At 30.5% G+C, this 18,735-nt stretch overlaps 1 protein-coding gene across 1 annotated transcript in view; it reads right to left on the bottom strand.

The window, feature by feature from the left end:
• LOC118179651 (hatching enzyme 1.2-like) overlaps positions 1-18,735 on the bottom strand; it is a 71,127-nt gene that overhangs the window by 43,530 nt on the left and 8,862 nt on the right. Inside the window, exon 4 of the mRNA XM_085811618.1 lies at positions 8,281-8,369. Within this exon, the coding sequence (XP_085667744.1) occupies positions 8,281-8,369 (89 nt within the window). The remainder of the gene's footprint in view (positions 1-8,280; positions 8,370-18,735) is intronic.

The raw sequence follows: 18,735 nt of genomic DNA, 5'->3' as shown, positions 1-18,735 counted from the left end.
TCGAAGTTGATTGCACAGTGGACTCTTGGTTGGGGATATTTTGTGTCCATAAATCAGTTTGAAAACAGAATGAACATTCATCTACGTGAATGTGTGGAACAAAATAAAATATTATACCCTACTACGCGCGGTGTTGTTATAACTCCTGCAACATGGCAAGAATTTTCCTCAAAAATATATGAATTTAATCTTCTCTATACGAGTGCCAGCATCATTTGCAATAATGAGTTGGTAGTTTTCAACAAAGAAGGTGAGTGTATTTTTCAACAAGTTTTTAAACAAGATGAAAATTCTTTTAAACTAAAACCTACATACCTAAAAGTAAACTGTGATATTTTAAAAAAATTGAAAGAAATTATTCCTGATGTATCTAATACTTTATATAAAAGTATTTTTGAAATTATTTTACCGTTGCAAATCAAATGTAAAAACAATTGTTCGGATATGGTAAGTGATGATGATGAACTTTTTAAAGAACTCATAAACTCTATCAAAACTGAATTAAATTCAGTGATTAAAAAACTATTTAAATGCGAAGGTTGCATTGTAAATCATCCTTCACAAACAAGACATGATTGCATTATAATAAGTGTTGATAATAGAATTAAATATATTGGTGAAGATATATTTTTATGTATTAATTTTAAAAATATAAGAGATTCTTTAAGGCAGAAAATAATTTTTCATTTATTTTGTGATAGGTTTTTGAATTGAAATGTTATGAAGATTATAAAAATGCATTAATATAAGTACAGCTATTCTATTTATATTTCTTTGTTTGTTTGATGTTATGACTATGTTTTTTTCCTTATGTTTTTTTTAATAGAAATATATTGAAATTTTAGTTTTAATTTTAAAGCAAACATGTATATCAAATGTCAGTAAATGGATATTGCTGTTAATTTGATGTTAATTAATGTAAGAAAATTCTAAGTATATTTTATGTGTAATACAGAAACTTGTTCTTTGGAAATAAATAAATGTATTTAAATAGAAAAGCTTCTTGGTGAAATGAATGTATTTTTATTTTTTATAACAATTTTTTTAAGTATTGTATGTTAACAGTGCAGTATATGCTTCAAGTGATTCACTCGTGTTAAAAATTTAAGAGTTTATGAAGCGATTATTCGCTGAACTTATGTGATATATTTGTAAGGTTTCTTGAATACGAGTAATCTGAAGAGATATTTGAAATCTCATGAAAGAAACATCAGATATAGTGTATGTCCTAAGAAATTTAAGTTTATAGTTTGAAAAGTCGCGAAGCTTCTCGTCTTAGAATTTTGTAGTGAATAATCACAAGTTCTTTTCATGTAAAAAGGATATGAAAACTTATAAAGTTACTTTTAAGAGTAAATCATGATAAAAAATACTTAGTGAGCATAAGAATTTAAAACAATATGAATCTTTACATCGTACTGAATGTTCGGACATTTTTTCAAGTAAAACAGAATTTGAAGAAAATCTCACGAACCTTTTTTTTTTTTTTTTTTTTTTTTTTTTAAATTTTGCTAATGTCAAAAGAAACAGAAATATGCTGATGATGATGTTTTGAAACAGCATGATACTTCTCTTCTTATAAATTGCATTTATTGTTTACAAGTGTTTAAAAGAAAAAGTGATCTCTTACACCACATTCGAATGCGACATGGTTTGATACGAATCTTACAAAAACGAAGAAACGTTGACATCGTTAATACATGCAAGTCTTCTAAAATCGCAAGTCTTAATAGTATGTTCGCAATTGAATCGATTTGCTAGAACATAGAAAATGATCATGTCTTAGATGTGCTTCTTGAATATATAAAATTGTAGTTAGTAGGGAAAAAATGAGTTATGATGTAGTTTTACACTGAGTTATGATATCGGTGTTTGAAATGGTAATCAATAGTTACATTTAAAATGTGTCGTGAGTGTGAAAATGCAGAAATAAAAGAGCTTTGGCGAATTTAATAAACGTGGTTCAATGTGGTTGATGGAAAAATTTGTTCCATGTGAATTAAATAGTGTAAGATATGAACCTCTTTCTCTCAATAGTTAATTATTCAATTGTAAGACAATTAAACTTTAAATATATATGCATATAGTACATGTAATGATTAATATTACATTGATTAATGTAAATAACTGATGATATGTGTATTAACATAGTGAATGTTCGCTTTTATGAAGTTCTAAGCATTACTTTAAATACCATTCATAAAACGTTTATCTCATATATACAAATATGACAATATCTATTGAGTTTTCGTTTATTCTTTGGAATGTATGAAAGTTTAAATATTTTTTTAATTTAATGTAGATTGGAGTAAAATATCTGTATCTTTCTTCATTTCAATCGGTAATATCTGTATGCTGTTAAAGGTACGTATGTTCGTAAGAATTATACTGTGTCACATTTTTGACAATCTTCTTTCATTCATATTAGCTAATAAGAGAATTATTGAAGTTAGTAAAGTAATGAAAATCAACGTTATTGAAAGAAACCTCTAAAAGCATTTACATTTCCAGAAATATATCAAAGTTCCTTTTCTTAAAAACAGCAGGTGTATCGTAGTTTTTATTTCTATTTCATTAAAAGCTGAACTTGTAAAATAAAAATTTTCTATTAGTGTAAGGTAAACAAAAAGAAAATCAAGAGACAATCCGTATCATGAATGAAATTCAAGTCTTACATCGGATTAAAAAGAAATATTCTGAATCTAAATGTTTATGCCTATTTAGCACAAAATGCGTTTATTTGTGTTATAAATTTAACTAAAACCATTCTTATAACAGTATGTTGCCTTTAAACTGGGTAAAAGTGTTAAGTATATTTTCTGATGGTATTGATATACTTGTCAAAGAAGTTCTAGAAACCTCAAATGTCGAAAGAGCATATGATAAGAATCTCCTTTCCTATCGCTACGTCAGTTACAGGTTAAGGGGGTGGCTTGAATGAATAAAGGTAATGTTTGTGCAAAAATATAGTAGTTCTATTTTGAAATGAGAAATAATTCGCTTTTTATCAATTAAGGAAACTTGTGGTATTATTAAACAGAATGTCAGTGAAAGACATTGCGTTTGCATAGTGAATTATGAAGGTAGTGAAAGGTAGTAAAGAAGGTGAATGAAAGAATTAATTTGAACAAATAAGGTAAGGCTATCATTAAAAGAAAAAACTGTTTAAAAGATGTATGTTAGAATTAAAAGTAAGATGTTAAAATTTAAAAAGATGTAACAGAGTAAAACCAAAGAATACTGGTAATTCCCATCTGGAAAACAGTAATTTGAGTACGATATTGAAAAAGTTGGTTTTAAGAATTTCTTTATGCATGTGATGCAAAACAATTGCTAGTTTATCATGAGTGCTGACATAGATGCAATTAGTGCAGGAAAAATAGTAAAATTAGTATAGTTAGTGTCTCTAAAACATGAAAAAATAATAGTGTGAGCAGTGTAAATTCATTTGAAGTACTGAAATATGACATAGACTAAATATCAGAAAATGTAAGAAATATTTTGGTATGTGTGGATGTAACACTGAACGTGGTTGTAAAATTAGAAATGAAAATTATCAACACACTTAAAGGTAATCGGGATTTAAAACTAAACATGGTGTTAGAAACTTTGAAGACCATAAAACTATATGAGAAAGAAATACATTTAGATATAAATGGTATTAAACTGTAAAGTTGTGAATGGAAATTTCTGAGTAAAACCTGTAGATGATCTATTATGATCGAGGAATAAAACAAGTATTATAAAAATTGTAAGGAAATATTTGAATATGGAGTAAATGAAAACAATCCATATCGTTAAAATGAATAAAAAGGGATAAAATGTTGGAATTACGAGTGATGAGACAGAAATAAAAACATTATAATAAATAAGTTAAGCTAGAATTAAAAAATATAAACACAGAAGGGAAATCATGAACGTAAGAAAAGCAATTAACAGTTATAGACTTAAGTTTTTTTAAAAAATATTCGGTAATGTAAGGAAGATGTTGTTAAACACGTGAAAGAAATTAGAAATTCTGTAGAAAATTTAGTAAAAGAACTAAGATCATGAAAAATAAACGTTTCTTTTTAAATAAAATTTCATACCACTAAGTTAAAGTGTGTATAGAATACTAGAATGGTTTAGAAAAAGTAAATGAAGTTAAAATTCAGAATATATTGAACATTATAACGTTAAAAAAAAAAGTGTGAAATTGCATCTAAAATTAAGTAATGTAACAAATAAACAGCACGTGCGGGAACGTTTGCGAAATATAACGTATAAGTTAAAAATCAGGTATTCTGAAATTTATGAAAGGTATGAAAAAAATAGTATGTGGAAATTAAATAAAATATTACAAATAAATTAGAAACGTTAAGTATTAAAAAAATATGACAGTAAATGAATATGTTATTATGAAACAGAAAACCTGAGAAATAAGTTAAAGTTTCATGAAAAACTAGAAAGGATAAAAGTATCAGAATAAATTGATGAGTCGATTCAAATTCCATTTTCTTAAATAGGCTTTTTTACCTGAATCTGAATGTATCACATCAGCTTAGTGGTTAAAATCTTCAAACTACTGAGCTGGTGAGATATTTTGTTTGAGAGTTCAATTCTATATTTTGAATAAGAGAATATTTTTTTTTTAAAAAAAAAAGAAATTTCTAAAATAAATTATTTTCTTTTTTCGTCCGTAGAGGACGCCATGAGCAATTCCTAAACAGATTATTTTCATTTTTCATCCCTAGAGGACGCCATGACCCCGTTGCCAATTAAAAAAAACTAACTTTAAATGAAAAGCAGGAGGTCTACAACTCAATCAGCAATCTACCAACGCCTCAACTCCACTCGTGACCACGCCTCCTAGTGTGATGACGTTGCCTTTGGTCCCGCCCTCTGTGTGACGTCATTGACCATGCCCACACCCCACACCGCGTGTGGGTGAACCCGCATTTTCTATCTACTCACATTCTACACAGTACTATTCAAACAGCATATGACTTACTTCCACTGGATCTTGAAAATATTAATGCAAAAATTTATTCGTATTTATATATATATACACTGTGCATGTTGAAAGTTTGAAGGAATTTTGTGAAAGCGCAGAAATCGAATATAAAAGAATTATTGGCTAGAGCAAAAGACCATGGCTAGCTCTTTTACCAGCTGTAGAAAATATTTTAAAAATATACGAACTATTAAAATCATACTTTTTATCACAAGATAAGTATCCAAGAATATTGCAGTTGTTTATTGAAAATGACACATCACAAATTTGGCATCAGTTCATCCGCAACCAAGCTACATTATTTCACAATGCTGTGAAAATTATTGAAGGGGACAAAATTTCAATTACGGAAGTCTCAAATGAAATCAATAATTTTAAAACAAAATTGCGAGAAAAAATTGATAACGATTACGTTTCTTTAGTTATTCGAAAGGACATCACTAGGTTGAAGAACAAGGTGTCATTAAACAACCTGATTTTCTGAAGGAAGTCAGAAATTTTTATTATAACTGCTTGGAATATCTTGAAGAACAGACAGTTCAATTCGAGGATATTAAAAATTTTCATTGGGTGACATTAAAAAAAGGAGATTTTATGGGAATACGTGGAAAAATCTTTTTAGTATATTAGTAACCATTTCCCGAAAAATAATATTTGCGAAAGTGATCTTTTTGATGAGGTGTCATTTCACAAAATATACGTTACTAAAGAAAAAAATAAATGTTCGTTGCCTGCAAATGTGGAAACAGACAAAAAATGGCCGGAGTTATTCCTTCATTTTAAACAGATTCATTTATTCCTTATGAAAATATTTTGAAAATTGTAGAACATGCGCTCTCCCTTCCAGGAACAAATGCAGTTTTTTCTAGTATCAATAAAATATGGACAATTAAAAAAACGCAGTTGAGCATTAAAACTTTAAAATATATATTAAGCGTAAAATATAATTTGACCAATTCACGTGAGAAATTTCACGACATTTTAATAAATGATCCGAATCTATTGCAAAGTATTCACTCGGATAAAAAATGTGACCGTGAAAGAAAACTATAATTGTTTTAAATAAAATTTTAAATTAATTAAAAAACATAATATTCAAATTATAGTTTTTAACAAATATTTTAATGGCTACCAATAGTTAATAATAAATATATTTTTGTATATTTATTAGATAAGTAAATGAATGTATACGATAAAATACATTTTTTTGAGTTATTGGTCTGCTTTCATAACTAAATTACAATTCTCATTTCATTCCATTTGTCCCGCTTTGTCTCGATGAAAATGTGATCACTTTAATCTAGTACCTGTTTTCTACAGTAGAAAATGCGCACAAGTTTACAGGCAAATTTTTCTAGAATGTTTTCTTCATCTAGCATGATAGAAGAAAAAATTCATTCTAAGCCATGACCATAAAGCATATTCTTGTTGCACTTAAAAAAGTCTTTCAATCATTGTAATAAATAAAATAAAAATAATACTGTTTTCAGTTGGGGATCGAATTATTTATAAATGGTTTTGAACTTTTTTATAACTTGATCCTCAAATTTCAGCTGTAAAAATATTTGCTCAATTGTGTCTGCTTATACATGGAAATATATGCGGTATATGCTTTTAGGCCTAGAAATGCTTATTTCGTGAACCGAAACAAAGTATATGCATATCTTCTGATCATCAGTATCATAAAGATTATAAGAAAATAATAAAAATAAAAAATATAGGCATATACTGGAACAGTTCTAACGAATTTCATTAAACTATTATTGCTCGAACTGTTCCAATATATGTCTATTGACTTCACAGACTATGACTTTTTGAACCTCAACTGATTAACAAACACGACGAACTATTAACACCTGAGCTATTCGATTATACTTTCATTGACTTTATAACATATGAATCATTGACTGTTACAACATGAAATATTGATAACACGCAGAATATAGTATTATAGTATATGATTATTGATTATATATGAACTTTATAAGAAACTCTTTATAAGCTATTGACAGTAACTGATAATCTGAATATGAACAGTAACAATTTAAAATTCTTCATCAGACTATTGAAACTTACAAATGACTATTATCTACTAAAATTACCACTGTTATGACCTTTAACTATGAACTGATTACTAACTACTAATTGCCATAGGCTTTGATCATTCTCTTAATGCTAATCCTGTTAAAATTTATAATACTCTTATATTCTTGGGTATATTACTAAGCAAAACTGTGACTTTGCAAAAGAGATGCCAGTCTTGGCTTGCCAACCCCGGCACTTGGTCTGGGATTGCTAGGTAGTGGATTACCACAGAATGGCAACCTTGGCTGAAAGTGGAAATAGGTCAGCTGCCATTCTTGCTAAAAACCAAGTCTTCTCGATCATCATGAGCTTTCCTAAAATACCCAAAGTTTCGTCTAGCAATCTTAAGGGCTGTTCCCACTGGGGTTTATCTGACCTAACGGAGATAACTAACGTAGCGGACCCATCTCCAAAAGCAGTTTTTTCCCATAGGGCAGCAAGTTGAAAAATCTGAACTGCAGGCATAACGGACCTAGTCGACATAGGAACTGACTCTGTTAGCTCTGATAAATCCGAGTGGGAACGGCCCTTAACAAAGCCGGTCAACATTCAAAAGATCAGTTATATCATTTAAGCTACGATGCTGCGTTTGATGTTTACATGATATACAAATATTTTAGCTTAGAGTAGATTCTAAAAGGGCCGTTCCGACTGGGGTTTATCTGAGCTAACGGGAACAACTAACGTAGCTGACCATCTCCCAAACCAGTTTTTTTCCCATAGGGTAGCAAGCTGAAAAATCTGAACTGCAGGCATAGCGGAGCTAGTCGACACATGGAACTGACTCTGTTAGCTCTGATTAAACCCCAGTGGGAACGGCCCGTAATACTTATATTGGCAGGACCGGCGCTAGGCATTTTGCCGCTCGGTGCATTCTTGGCGGGTGCTAAATTATGTTGCCCGGCACCTCCCTAAATTCTAAATATTTTGCCGCCCTTAATTCTGTTGTCCAGTTCTTTCCCTAAATTCTGAAAAATTTGCCATCCCTAAATTGTGCTGCTCGTTGTTTCTCTAAAATCTAAAAATTTTGCCATCCCTAAATTCTGACAGCCGATGTGACCATACCGATTGCACCGGCTCTGGCGCCGTTCCTGCATATTAGTGAGAAGTAGTGCTTTAATAAAATTTATGGAATACTAATAAAATTAATAGAATATACGTAATATATTTTTTCTCATAATGTAATACATAAACTTTTATACCTCAATAAATTCTGGATCCTTGATATCTCCTTCAAAATGACCGGAATTTGGTAAGGGGTCTGATCCAGGTAAGGGTGCAAAATCTTCATCTGAAAAATTTTAAATACTAAGAATCGAGCAAAAGTCACCTTTAATAGTTACCTAACATTCGAAAAACAATATGAATAATGATGTTACAGATTTTAACCTCAATCTACAGATTTTTATTATCATTTTATACAAACCTAGGATTGAAAAACCAGGATCATTCTGTTCGAAGGAAAAGTTATATGAGGTATTTTTCCCGCCTTCTTCCCTACGTGGCTACATGGCTTCTTGCCTACGTTGCATGTCTACGTGGTGTAGCGGTCAGCACGCTCGGCGCGCATTCGAGAGGTCCGTGGTTCAAGTCCCGGCGAGGGCACTGCTCATTTTTCTTCTCTCCTGCTTTCAAAAAATACCTAACGTCTCTACAAGGTTACTGTTATTTACTGAGCTATCTGAAGCCGAGAGTAAGTTTCGCGTAATTTCTGTCTCATTGTAATTGGATCTTAACGCTATTATCTGAAAGATGCTATCAGTTCCATCTATATTGGATATGCCCTTTACAGCTCAACTGTAACTACTAATGATCCTTGGAAGCTTCAGAAAGGGCATGCATGCTCCGTTTGCTCTGCATTTAGCTTTTTGTTAAACTAGCCGCTTGCTCAATCAGCCGTTTAACATAATTCTGATTTATTTTTTTAAAGTTATCTAACGTTTTAATGAATCCAGCTAATGTAATTTCATGATCCAGTATAGTAATTAATAATAACGGAAAGGAATCTGCGTTTATTGAACTTAAATCGCTTAGTTTGCTAATTAACGACGGAATAAATTTAAAAGAAAAATTAAATATCGTATGCTTTAGTGAACGGCAACACGCCGCCGCTTGGAAAGTAAAAATACTTTAATTCGGGCAACGCTAACACATTTCTTTTGAATCGCTGAGTTTTTCAATTAAATTTGAAATATAAATATCTTGTTGAAGTGGCACCAAAGTTTATAAATTGCTGAGGTTTTAACCAAAAGTTCCTTAAATTCGGCCAAAATATGAAATAAATGAAAAAATTCGAAATTCGGGCTTCGAAGTGCACATGTCTGAGTAGAAAATTATATGTATTCAAAATTTGATGGCACTGGGCGCAGCCATTTTTCCACAATGCGATAACATTCGAAGAACTACATTACCTTCTGTCCAGTGGGCACGCTCTTCTTACATGTCGCGGAGTTTTGCTGATTAAATACGAAACATAAACATCTTACCCTTTACGGAGTGACAACACAGTTTTAAAATCGCTGAATTTTTAATCAGAAGTTCATTAAATTCGCAAAAAATATGAATTCAATAAAAAAAATTTCGATATTGAAAATCTGGGCTTCAGTGTGCATAAATGTTCGTGTGGAGGATTACGTGTGTTCAAAATTGGGTTGCTCTGGGTGTCGCCGTTTTTTCCATAGTGCAAAAAATATATATACATACATATATATATATGTGTGTGTGTGTGTGTAAGATAAAAAATAGGAAACTCAAAATTACTAATTTTAGTTTGCCTCTACGTTTCCTTCCTGGAATATATTGCGTCACTTGAAAACTAACCCGCATTATGTCATTTGCAGTGCCGTGAGCTATTGTCCAACCATCGCTTAAAACTTTAAAAAAGGATTTCAAATCTATAAATACGCTTTGCTGAAATTCACAGTCAATTTTCTACTCGCTCTTGTCCTGCTAGCGTGTCTCATTGCTTCGCTGTATCATCTATTGTCTTGAAATGTAATAAGTTGTGTATAAAATTGAGGGGTGCATGTCGCAACCGTAGTAATGTGAAAAGGAGAGATGGACATCACATCTTAGCAAGAACAGAGGCGAACCGAAAAGAGAAGAAAATAAGAGCGCATTCAGGTAATTAGTTAAAAGGTTCTTTAATCTGATTGGTGAAAAAATATGTTCAATGTTACGCTGACATAAGATGACAAAATGCAGATTAATTTAGAAAGACGTAGTCTAGAAAAATTAATATAAACAGATTAATTTGGAAAGACGTAGTCTAGAAAAAATAACATAAACAATTTATGCATTGAGAACAAAGAAGAGGAGGTACACAAATTAAAATGAAGAACTACGAGGCTATTGTTAATTTAAGCTATAATTTTGAATTCCATTTCTTCAGCATCCATATCATTTGGAGATTTAAGTGTTAAATTAGAAGCTGCTGCCTTTAAATTACTTAAATTTAATGAAATAAATTGTTCACCAGTTAGGAACTGAAAATCGGAAGATATATTATTTAATTTTTCGTACCGCCGTTTCAAATATACGTTCTTTAATTTTTAGCACTTTTTAAATTTTCATTATAAAATATGTATTTTTCTGAAAAACTATACTTCGTTTCAATTCATTCTTCGCAATTTAACTTATCCTTTCCTTTTCGTTTCTATTCACATCATCTGTTCATCATCGCCTAAGTTTTTCATTTTTCAAGAAAGCGTTAAGAAATATTTTCTCTTATTTCGTGTATTGAAAGACATAATCCTTCTATTAAGCGCGCGGCTGTATAGACAATATAATTATTCACTGCAAGGTTTTATTTGCTTTTTCGATTTCTTAAAGTATTATATTCCACGCAGAGACGCAGATAACAAACATAAAAAGTTAAAACTGATTTGTTTCAAAGTGACATTTTTTTCTGACCACAGCAAAGATTTGTCATTGAATGCCATTTTAATAATCGACGTACTTCAAATTCAAACTGTGATCCGAACAAGGAATGTATGTAACTTCAATCATTATTTTGACAAATAATGGCTTGCGCACCTTTGTACAATCGAGCCATATTGGCCTCATTATCATATCCTTGATCCCCAACATTTTGTATGTCTAGGCCATCCTTTTCTAACTTTACAGATAACTTCGTTTGCTGAACCGCTATCAGTTTTCTCTTTTGTTTCTATAAAATTTATAAAGCTTTCTTCAATAATTATGAATTCGTCTTTTACCTATACATATCTAATAATCTAAACTATTCATGATTCGATGCATCTGGTGTGCAAGAAAATATAAAGAAAAATATTTTGCTTTTTTTTTTTTTTTTTTTACTTATTGAATTTGAATGTCTAGCAATTGTAAAGCACAGCTTTAATGAACTTCATTTTTCAAATTTTTCTTCTTTTATATTCAGCAGCACTGGATTTTTTTATGCCTTCTTGCATGAATTTTTATTAATAAATTATTTGAATTATATTTTTGTCATAACAAAATTTTAAAAAATATTGTTGAATGAAATTTATATATTTATTCCGAGGGCTTGGGCTAATGTTACTGTCAAACAAGTGAGCATAAGTAACAACAACAATTTGTTAATTTAACTTTATTTAAATAAAAATATATTTCTGATTGCAAAAATTCTTCTTAGGAACTACTCAGTGATAAATTATATACTCTTAGTACTTCCGTTAAGCTGTTAAGTCTTTCCGTTAAGTTATGTATGCAAGCTGTGTTGTTATTGTTGTCTTGTCCATGAATTTCATGGAAAAATGGTTGTCAGAGACTCAAGGACGTTGGACTTTTATTTCCATCCCAATTTGGAGGGAAAGCACCCGGAAGGGCCGAGGGTCTCCCACCCCTTTTCCCTTCCTCCAAACCACACGAGAGGACTTTCGGCTCGCCATACATTTAGAGTGCATATATATATATATATATATATATATATATATATATATATATATTATTTACTAAAGAATATTGATTATATTATCTACTAAGATTAATTTTAGTAGAATTATCTTAAAAGAGTGAATCCATACTTAGTAAGTTCAATTTCGAAAAATGTTTTAAAGTAACTTGAATGTAAATTGTTAAAAATGTTTAACGGGGATTTGAATTAAATCATGAATAACAAAATTTCAATTGTAAAAAGAAATAAATTAAAAGCAAGTAATTAAATTAAATGCAAGTAATCATTGCCATTGATCGGAAATTAGTTGACTTTTCAAGAGGGAACAAACCAACTCCCGTTCAATGAACAATAATTAAGAAATAAATACGAAGGTGTTTCGTCCTTTACTCGAGCAATAAGGCGATGCCAAACCGGCAATTAAAGCTAAGCCAAACATTTCCGTGAATAGAAGGGATTAAGAACCAATGCAGAGAACCAAAGAACTCATTCCGCTTAAGCATTTTAGCTAATTCAATTTTGAGTGAAAAGCAATTTCTGCAGTAAAATTGATATTGCTCCAGTAATTGTCCCACGGCACCCTCGTGTTTATGCATTTTAGTTCAAAACTATGTGTAAAAATTAAACATTGGAAATTGGCATTATGAAACAGAATTCAAAGTAATTTAAATAAACATTAGAAAATTACAAAATATAAGAAAAATAATGCAATCTTTGCAAAAACAAATCAAAAAATAAAAATTTTTGAATATATAATAAGAAAAGGGAATGTACATGAAGATATAAAGGCCAGAAAAAGCATTAATTAACTTACGTTCTTTCTAGTAGGGAGTGGGCAAAGTGTTGTTTTCTTCGCGTCTGACTTAGAAGGGTTGTGTTTCCGAAATTCTTTATCGGCAGCGGGGGCTTTGAATTATATCAGTCGGTAAGACTTGTGTGAAGTAATTTATGGTAGTGGGAGGGACTAGGAATTCTTGAGCGACGTATGTTGTGGAGCTCTTATTTGAGTGAAACCGTCTGTTAAATTTTTTTTGAAAATACTAGTGAATGGAAATTAATTAATTTCTGGCTAATTGTCGTGTCGTAACGATTAAGAAATTAAGAAAAGGAAAAAAAAGGAATTTTCACTGTCAAAGAGCTAGTTGACAGACTAAAGATTATGAAATAGGCCCATTTTTTAGTAACAGCATAAGTCTGAAGACAATTAGCTTTTTACATTATATACACCTTAGTAATTATACTATGTACAAATCCTTCAACTGATAGTCATCCAACGTATACCGCCTTCTCAGGTTTAGGAACAAATTCTCATATCCCTATCAGTTAAATCAGTGCTCCGCAACCGGTGTGCCATGAGTAGGATATAGGTGTGCCGCAATCAAATACATGTATTTGACATTTTGCAATTTTTTATCATGTATTTAATACACAATGACAATTTTTTTTTCCTTAATAATGTCTATTTTAAATGTTTTTATATATTTCACTGTTGTGTGGTTGTGTGTGTGATTGTAAGTGTGTCAGCATTTGAATTTTTTCGGCACTTTCTTGATAACTCGGAACTCAAAAATATATAACTTTTTTTTAAACATAAATTTAAACGAAATATATTGGTTTCAGACCATTTTAATTAAAAATAATAGCTCTAAAACTGTTTTTTTAAAAATTTGAAATAAACCAATCAAATTGAAGAATTTTTGTTTTTTAATTTTTTTAAAAAAAATTTCACAGTCAGTAATAACAAAAAATGGTATACAAAAATTACTTGAATTCTAATAAATTTATATAAAAACAAGTTTTTATCAACAATTATTTTTAAATATACTATAGAAGGATTATTATAAGTAAATAATTATTCAACGGTGCATCGTGAGACGGTTAAAAACTGCATAGTGTGTACGTGTACAACCAAGATCCACCTAATTAATCACAGAATAAAGCAGAATACCCGTTATGCGCATGTGTTATTTACACTGCCGTCCGGTACATCACGTGCAACCATACGTTACTGTTGTCAATATTTCACAACACAAAGTTAAATAAACACGTTTTTACCATTAAAGATATTTTATTATGTAAGCGGAGACATTATTCGTAGCCTCGGCTTCGTAAAAATGGTTTGTTTTGGATTTAATATTTTTATTTAGTTTATTTTCTGTCATTGAAATCATAATCTTCAATCCCCTTCCGGGTTGTTTTTCCTTTTATAATAAAAATAATAAGTTTTGCAATTGTTTATAAATGACGGTTACGTCTGTCATAAAACTGTCATAAAACAAATAAAAGGACGAATATGAAATTAATAGCAAATGCTGTTGATTCAATGTTGCGTCGGTTTGTTGTTACTTTAAAACTCCTCTTTAATACGTCATCCTTCTGATCACCAGGTCATGCTTAACGAAGAATGTGGCGGCCATAAGACCACATTCTTGTCGTCGCACGACGTATTATCTTACTGAATAATGTTTTGTTAATGTTCTTCGTATAAAATTTTTTTTAGTTTTTACCCCTTTAAATATGGATAAATTTTTACGCCGGAAAAATTCTTCTTCACGTACAGATGATGAAGATCCACCAACAAGCGTTACAAAAAACCTGAAGAAAGTAGTGAAAAGAAAGTACGACGAGGATTACATTAAATATGGATTCTCGTGGTGTGGCGATGAAACATCTCCAAGACCACAGTGCATCATTTGTGGCGATCAGCTATCAAACGAGTCAATGGTACCCAGTAAATTAAAGCGGCATCTATATTCAAGCCACCCCAGCTGCGCCAACAAAGACAAACAATATTTTAAGAGGTGTTTAGAACAAAATAAAAAAAACAGAAGAAATTTATGAAGTCGGCCGTAACAGTTTCTGAAAAGGCACTAGAGGCTAGCTATCATGTTTCTAAATTAATTGCACGCCAGAAGAAGCCACATACTCTCGGCGAATCGCTTATTAAACCAACATGCATGGAAATTGTCCGACTTATGCTTGGGCCCAATGAAGCTGAGGAAGTGAATAAAATTCCATTGTCTGCTGATATAGTTAAAAGACGTATTTGTGATATGTGAAGCGATATTTTAGAAACATTGATTAAAAAACTGTTATCGGCTGAAAAATTTGCGCTTCAGATCGATGAAACAACTGATATTCAAAATAAAGCACAGCTGATAGCTATTGTACGTTTCGTTGATGAGGGCTTTATTAAAGAACATTATTTATTTTGTAAGGAGGTTCCAGAGCGAACAACTGGCGAAGAAATTTTTCGAGTAACTGATGATTTCTTCAAAATTTGTAATATTCAATGGAGCAACTGCATCGCTGTTTGCACGGATGCCGCTGCGGCAATGACAGGTAGCAAAAAAGGGTTTGTCTCTTGTGTGAAACAAAAAAATCCGACGGTACATTTTACACACTGCTGCATACATCGAGAAGAATTGATGGCCAAGAATTTACCAGAAGAACTTTTGAACACGATGAATGAATGCGTCAAAATCATAAACTTAATTAAATCAAGAGCCACAAATTCGCGAATTTTTGGATTACTTTGCGCAGAAATGGGAGCCGAATATGAACCATTATTATTTTATACAGAAATTCGCTGGCTATCCCTTCTCCGAAGTTCCATTAGATGTTTTCTGGATTTACGTTAAAAAAGAATATCCTCATATTTCCGAAAAAGCAATTTTAACATTACTTCCATTTTCTACGACATATTTATGTGAGCAAAGTTTTTCAACTCTATTATTAATTAAAAATGATAAGCGGTCATGCTTAAAAGATCTTGACCAAGAACTTCGTGTTGCGTTGTCAGATATTGAGCCGAATATAAAACTTTTGTGTTCATTGAAGCAAGCGCAGGTATCACATTAATAATTATTATGATTGCATATAAATAAATATGTTATGGTTTTATAATTGTATATTTTTCAAATTAAAAACAAAAATTTATTGTAAATTTTGTGTATAAATCAATACATATATACATTAGCTTTTGGTGTGCCACGAAATTCCAGAAAGATTTTTTGTGCGTCGCAGGTGAAAAAAGGTTGCGGAGCACTGAGTTAAATGATTTAGAGTGAGTATTGAACGCCTGCTCTTTTAAGGCAATGGTTAATAAATTGATTGGGTATTAGATTATTTTTTAGAATTTTAATAAGGAGCAAAATTTCGCGTTGTAGATCTATCGTATCTGTGCAGATATTTTTAATTCGTTGTATTTGATTTATTATTGTATTGTTAATTACTTTTTTGGATATGTTGGAATTCCAATTTATTAATTTGTTAGTATTGAAATTGAAGTTTCTTGTTTTGTCAAAAAGTAAAATTTTTTTGTAGTTAATGATTTGAAGATCTAGATAGTCTATGCTATTTTGTGAATTATTAATTAAATGTAAGACAATTTGGATAAATATCGGAGTGTTCAATTTTATTAAAATTATTAATTGTAATAAGGTCATCAATATATCTGTAAGTGTGTTTGTAGTAATTTAATTCTTGTGGTTGTAGATTTTTTTGGAAGTTAAATTCTTTGATAAATAAAAAGATATTACAGAGCAAGGTACTGGAATGGGATCCCATTGGTAGACCTCTGACTTGTTTAAAAAGTTGATTTTGAAATTTGATTTAGCTATGAAAAAGTGTGCATTTTAGGTAGGTTTTCCATTTGTTAAGATTCATAATCGTGAGCATATCAGGGAAGAGTTTAGGCAGATCTAGTAGACTAGTATAGATTTCTTCTAGAGGAAGTGAGGTATATAAGTTTTCAAAGTAATAGCAGTTAATGTTCTGTATGTTAGTTGTCTGAATGGCATTAATGACAGGAGTGTTATTATGGATGATCCAATATATATATATATACATTTGATGCGGCCGATTGCAACCAAAAAGGGAGGTGCACAACTACATGTTATAGCAGTACTACATTATAGTATTATCTTTGGGTACCTGCATCAATAATGAATAACAGTGTATGGTTTGATTAACATTGTATATTATTTCTTAATTTTGTAATTATATGGCTAACTAGTACAGTGTGAATTGTAATCAAGATATAGAGCTACTGTATTTACAGTAATTGTTCAGTATATCTGTATAAGTTGTAGTATGAGGTTATGCGACTTTAATGCTTATATATTTTGTAAATTTTGTACATATATATAATAGAATCACAATGTATTGTACCCAATGTAAAATGCAATTCTAGCCGAGTTTGTACTTTTGTAGCTTATAGTACTAGAGTGTAAAGTTTTGTAGGCATTGTATGTACTCGAAATTTCGCGATAGAAAAATTATCTAATATTATCGTATTATATTTATAACCAGGTTTACTATGTCTTGCATTTATATAGGATATTCTATGTCTTGCATTAATATATTCTTCTATGTCTTGCATTTATATATGATATTGTTACAATGTATAATACTCAGTGTAAAATGTATTGTGGTCTAGTGTAAAACATTGAAGTAGTATTGTAGTGTAAAGGAAGTATAGCAATATTGCCCATGTTAAAGTAGTGTAGTATAGTTAGCAGCGTAGTAGTTAAAATAGAACTTGAGTTAACAACCAGGCAGTTATAGATACTAAAAACCTGTGTAAAATAATGAGTGATTATGAAACCTAAGATTTTGAAATAATAAATGCTGTCGGATCAGCGAGTCATGATTAAACAGCATCTGCCAAGTGGAAACAAATACCGTAAGGCTTACTATAGTTAAGGGCGGCAGTCCACTTGAGCAGCGTTCAGCAGTACTACATACAAAATTTCAACGTTCTGAGGCAACTCGTTTTTGAGTTATGCGAGATACATATATGATTACGCGAGATTTTGGAATTATGCAAGTACATATACGTACAAACGCCACGAATAATCTCTTCTGAATCCATTTCAAATCAGTTTTATAATTCGTTTGGGGAAAAAGAGTCCTTTTTTTTTTTTTTCTGTTCTTACGTACAGATGTCAAGCAAAAACATCGTTAAATTGCATTCGATAGCGGTGAAAATGGATATTTTCGTTGAAAAATTATACCCGGAATTGTTCGCGATTACAATACTCCCTATACCTTCGCACAAGGAAGTAAAATAGCTTTTCAGATATTATTAATAAATATTTCTTAGGCATTATTAACAAAAATAAGAATAAAGTAATTCCAGAAGTTTTTAAAAATTTAAGGTTTACAAAACTCTTGTATTTCTTTGAGAATAAATAAGGTGTGTGAACTACATTTTCGCTATCGCTTATAACAAACATGTTAAATTTCAAAACGCGCCGATATATTAATTCGCTTATATCTTCGGAAGTTTTGAACAAAAAACTTATTACTAAAACTATAATTAAAAACTGTTTCAAAAAACTATTTAAAAACATAAATTCTTTAAACAAATTAGAAAAAATATATGAACTTTATTTGTATTAAACCTAAATTTCGAATTATGAAAGGTAAAATTAAGTACGTTTAATTTAAAAATAGGTATTATTAAATAAATGCAAAATTTAGTAATTATTATTAATTAAATTTAAACACTGTGGTGTTAAAATTTTGACTGCTAATTTTTAAAGATCTTCTGCTGTGAATACGAAACTTAGCATTAGAACCGAAATATCGAGACAAATTGGCATATCTTTTTTTTTTAAAAAAAAGGGACTTCAATTTTTTTCTGTATTTTGTTTTTGTTGCCACATACGTTGAGAAAAATTTTTCACTTAAATAATTCTTTCCGAAAAGCATTTAAATGTTTATAGCTCTGTGAGAAACTTCTGGGTATTTTGTATGA

This window comes from Stegodyphus dumicola, chromosome 1 (assembly GCF_044657685.1).
Source record: "Stegodyphus dumicola isolate Sdum_Otavi_A_Nest chromosome 1, ASM4465768v1".
NCBI lineage: Eukaryota > Metazoa > Arthropoda > Arachnida > Araneae > Eresidae > Stegodyphus > Stegodyphus dumicola.
This window is presented reverse-complemented; position numbering and strand designations above follow the sequence as displayed.